Raw genomic sequence first — 4,267 nt, forward strand, 5'->3', positions numbered from 1 at the left:
TTTTTTGACATTTTAAAATAACTTATAAATTTAATCCTTCATGGTATCCCCATAACATGTACACAAACCATAATATGCATCGTCATATACCTATTGATCATCTAAGTAAAGAATAATTTTTTGTGTGAAAAGGATTAATTGACCAAATTTCGTGACACGTGTCAATCCGATCTATATTTAAAATTAAAATAATATTTTTTCCATAAATCAGTCGAGTTAGAGATTTGTCTTATTAAAATTGACTCGTGAAACAGTATCACATGATTTTTTGTGCTAAATAAAATACAACATATATTATTATATCATCTTAACTATTTATATATTTTATTTTGTAATCAATTCTCTCAATCTACTTGATACACAAATTCCACTTATAAAATTAATGGAAATTCAGAAAGTGAGCATATACATCATCTTTCAACTATAGGGCTTCAGACTGCCAAATAGACTTCAAACGGCAAAGTAAACTCTAGATTCATATGCATATTTTGGTTCATTCGATACTATTTTGTGAGCACTACTCTGATCTATTGATATTTTGTCACGTGTGAATGGTTTTTTTTTTTAAGATTTGACCAACTTGCTCAAATTCAAACGGAAAATACTTGTCATGTGTCATCCATCGGCTGGTTCAAGGCAATGCCTTTACAACCAGCGTCGACCGAAACGCATATTTGGATGTTCTTATCTTATTATTGTGACTCTTTATCTTATCCTATAAAGAAAAAGAGATGGAGACCGTACTAGATACAATAAAAAACATTCAGTGTTGTCTTTCCAAAATCGACGGATCGGCACGAGATTGTCACAAATGATCTTTGGATGATATAATATTCAATCGTTTGCTTCATTGGTTTTTACGGTGACAGCTAACGAACGATGTCACGCATGTAACTTAAATCATTAGTATTTTCAATGTTTTATTAATTTTAGTAATTTTTTTGGAAAACAATGAAACCAAAATTATCATTTTTCCAAACGTAAATCGAGTCGAACTAGGTTGAAATAATTGTGAATCAAAGAAATTATTATTACATATTTGTGAGATGAGATGAAATAGATATGATACACCCCAACCCCAAATCAATTTTCAAAGATCTTCAAGAATGTCGGAGGCCTACGAGAGGGTGCGGGGCGGAAGGCTCGCTTTCAAAGGGGGCGAACTCGCCACCCGAGACAAAGCCATAGACAAGAAGAAAAAGAAGAAGAAGAAGAAGAAGAACAAGAAGAGCCTGGTCGACGACTCAGTATTGTCTGATGACCCGAATTTGAATGTATTGGATCCGGGTCCGGATGCGGGGGAGGTGTACACCATCGACGCGGCGAAGAAGATGAAGTACGATGAATTGTTCCCCGTCGAATGTAAGAAATTCGGGTACGACCCTAATGCCAAATCCAAGTCCGTTGAGGAGGCCCTCGACGATCGCGTGAAGAAGAAGGCCGACCGCTATTGTAAATGAGTGGAAACATTCTCCCTTTGATGTGGCAGCTTTTTTCGATCCTTCGATAGGTGAAGTTAAATCACTTTTAGGGTTTTTCTTGTTTTCTTCCGGTAAAGATTGCGGTTTTTTTGTTAGGGTTCAGTTGGGCTGATTGATAGTGAATATTTGCCCAATGAGAATGTAAAATTGAGTTACTCCGCATTTCATGTTTGATTTCAGTTTCTTGCTTAGATTTTCAAAGAAACTCGTAGTTTAATTGTAACCTAACATAGATTTTTGTCTCTTGTTGTTGAAGTATTTTCCTTTATGGTTTACATTTTCTATAGTTTTGGACTAATTGAGTCGTATTTCTTGTTTGATCGATGCCTTTGGACAAAAAAGAGTTGTGCTTTAGCTTTTTACTTGGCAATCATAGTATGATCTTGTATCTACAGGATGGAAAATCAGCTGATCAAATCAAATTAAATAATTATGTTTGAAACTGAGGGTGGACTTGAAAGTTATGGGGATAGAAAATGTCATGGAGCTTTTAGTTATTTGTTTGGGCCGTATAGCTTTACAGAGAGTTCAAGCCAGCATTTATTTATCATTTCAGATTGATATGAATTTCAGTAATGTACTTTAAACTTGTTCTTTAGCAAGCCATTCAGGACTTTGAGAATTGATGGTTAGATATTGTCTGCTGATTTGGAACTCACTCTGGCTACTGGGACTGAAATTCCTCTTATTGCTTTTTACAGGGGGCGAAAAAGAGTGCAAAAAGGCTTTTGAGAGTGCTCAGACTGATGATCTCAAAGGCTGTGATCTAGAAGCTTGTATTTCCTTGTATGTCCTAGACTCCTAGGGTGTTGTAACCTTAAGTTTTGCTTCTGAATCATTTCTTGGTGGTTTGGCTAGTTTTATGAGGTATATCTGGTGCTGTTAGATTGAAAAATGTAGTGTTTACTTGAAGTGATTCATTTTATTGCGCTGCAACACGCTTGTATTTAAATTGGGGTCAATTAGCTGCAGGTCTTTTTATAAAGTAGGATTTATAACGCTTGATCCTGTGGAATTTTTCTAGACTTTGAGGTAGTGATATATTAATTATCACTTAAAGTGTCTATAATCGTTGACAGTTCTCGATACACTTGATCCATACTCATCCTCTCCCTTGGAAGTTCAGCTGAACATGTTACCCAATTGAAGCATATGGATCAAGCACCTCATTTGTCTAGTTGTTAGATTACTTATTCCTCCATCCCGTGTTTGTCATTCATGTTGCTTCTGCACGCAAAGCTGTGTTGTCCAAAATATACAAAAGCCCTTTTGGTATTGTCATCTTTACAAATTGGTGTAGATTCGAATTCTCTTGAAATGAACTGTTCGTGGCCCTTTTCCAGTGAAAATCTCCAGCATGATGATCCCAAAACTTAAACATCTCCCAGAAATGACGCCTGCTCCGTGATGCCATACTCTGCAAGGCAATTTGATTTGCATATTTAAACTCAGCTGACTGCTATAATGTATCTTTACATGAAATAGTACTTTAATTGGGTGATCCTTCTTCTTTAGAATTGACTTCTATTTAGAATTGTACCGTTACTTATGTACTGTGAGTCTTTTTTAAGTGTATGAATTACTATTGCATTTTCATTTCACTGGTTGTATCATTGATATAAAACCCCTCATTGTTCACATAACAGAGAGAAAGGAGTTTGTCCCAACTTTTTATGGCCTTTTACTTCCCCTCTCTTGGTTTTTTGAAATAAAGCAGACTCGATGTTACCTCTTTCATTCACATATTCTGTTCGATATCAGATGCACCAAATTCTCGAGCTGCGGAACAACAAAATTATCGAAAATTAGCCTCATAGTCTACATATCCGGCTCTTTTTACTTTCTTCACTGGTATAATTCCTCTGTACAAAATGTTGCATGTAATAGAACCTAAAGCCAGTTCAGTCATAACATTCAAAAATTCCAAAGTTGGAAGGTTTCCACTAATAACTCTACCACTATGTATTCCCCCTCGTATTGTTTGATATTTAACAGAATCTTGATCAAACCATCTGGCTAAACAGAATGGGCCAAGCGTTCCAAATTTTACCAACTAGTCTATCTGCTTCACCTGATATTTTACCGTGCAGTCATAAAATCTGGCTCATAATGAATTTTTTCCCTACTCATCATGCATATTGGTATCTTACATATGTTGTTTTCAGATTGATTGTTTGTTCCAGTAATGTTCAACATTTGCACACCAAATGGGCTCCTAGATATGGAGGAATCTTCTGGTAAGTAACACGGAAACCACGTTTATAAGTCGCTAACAAAGCCATTGTCGCCGCGTCGAAAACTTTAGTTGTCAGTTATATGTAACGTTGGAAAGGTGGATGTTGGTGTTAACTTTGGATTATCAAATACACGAACCTTCTTGGGCTAAACACAAAAATTGACAGCTGAAGGTTTATTCATGCAAAATTTGGACCCCTACCCCAAGCTATGTATTGACCAAATAGACTAATGGTTGTATTCATAAATGTTGTTTTCACTTTGACACATGTTTCCATTCATGTCTGGTCAATAAAATATGAACACTCAAAACTCTGCGGACAAGATGTCCTCGCTTGTGGTCATTAGTTCCCTTTATTCCCCCAAGACAGACCCACTCGAAGACCAGTCGATGTCGATTGTTGGTCCCACGTGCGGAATTTGAGATAATAAAACCCGAAAATAAAGAATAAACTGGACACCGAAATTTACGTGGAAAACACCTAAAAATTATTAGGGTAAAAACCACGGGCAAGATGAAAAGAATTCCACTATAATATTTTGTGGTGTAC

The 4,267-nt window shown here is 36.1% G+C and overlaps 1 protein-coding gene across 3 annotated transcripts; it reads left to right on the plus strand.

Annotated features, from left to right (window-relative positions):
* Positions 1-930: 930 nt before the first annotated feature.
* LOC142523309 (uncharacterized) lies at positions 931-2,483 on the plus strand. Of its 3 annotated transcripts, none has more exons than XM_075627058.1 (2): positions 931-1,452; positions 2,183-2,483. In XM_075627058.1, the coding sequence occupies exons 1-2, from the start codon at positions 1,107-1,109 to the stop codon at positions 2,284-2,286; spliced, it is 450 nt and encodes a 149-aa protein (XP_075483173.1). In that variant the 5' UTR covers positions 931-1,106; the 3' UTR covers positions 2,287-2,483. The 3 variants fall into 3 exon arrangements, 1 of the variants encoding a protein (XP_075483173.1); XR_012814619.1 differs by having other exon boundaries at positions 942-1,552; XR_012814618.1 differs by having other exon boundaries at positions 947-1,510.
* Positions 2,484-4,267: the final 1,784 nt, after the last annotated feature.

This window comes from Primulina tabacum, chromosome 13 (genome assembly GCF_025594145.1).
Source record: "Primulina tabacum isolate GXHZ01 chromosome 13, ASM2559414v2, whole genome shotgun sequence".
NCBI lineage: Eukaryota > Viridiplantae > Streptophyta > Magnoliopsida > Lamiales > Gesneriaceae > Primulina > Primulina tabacum.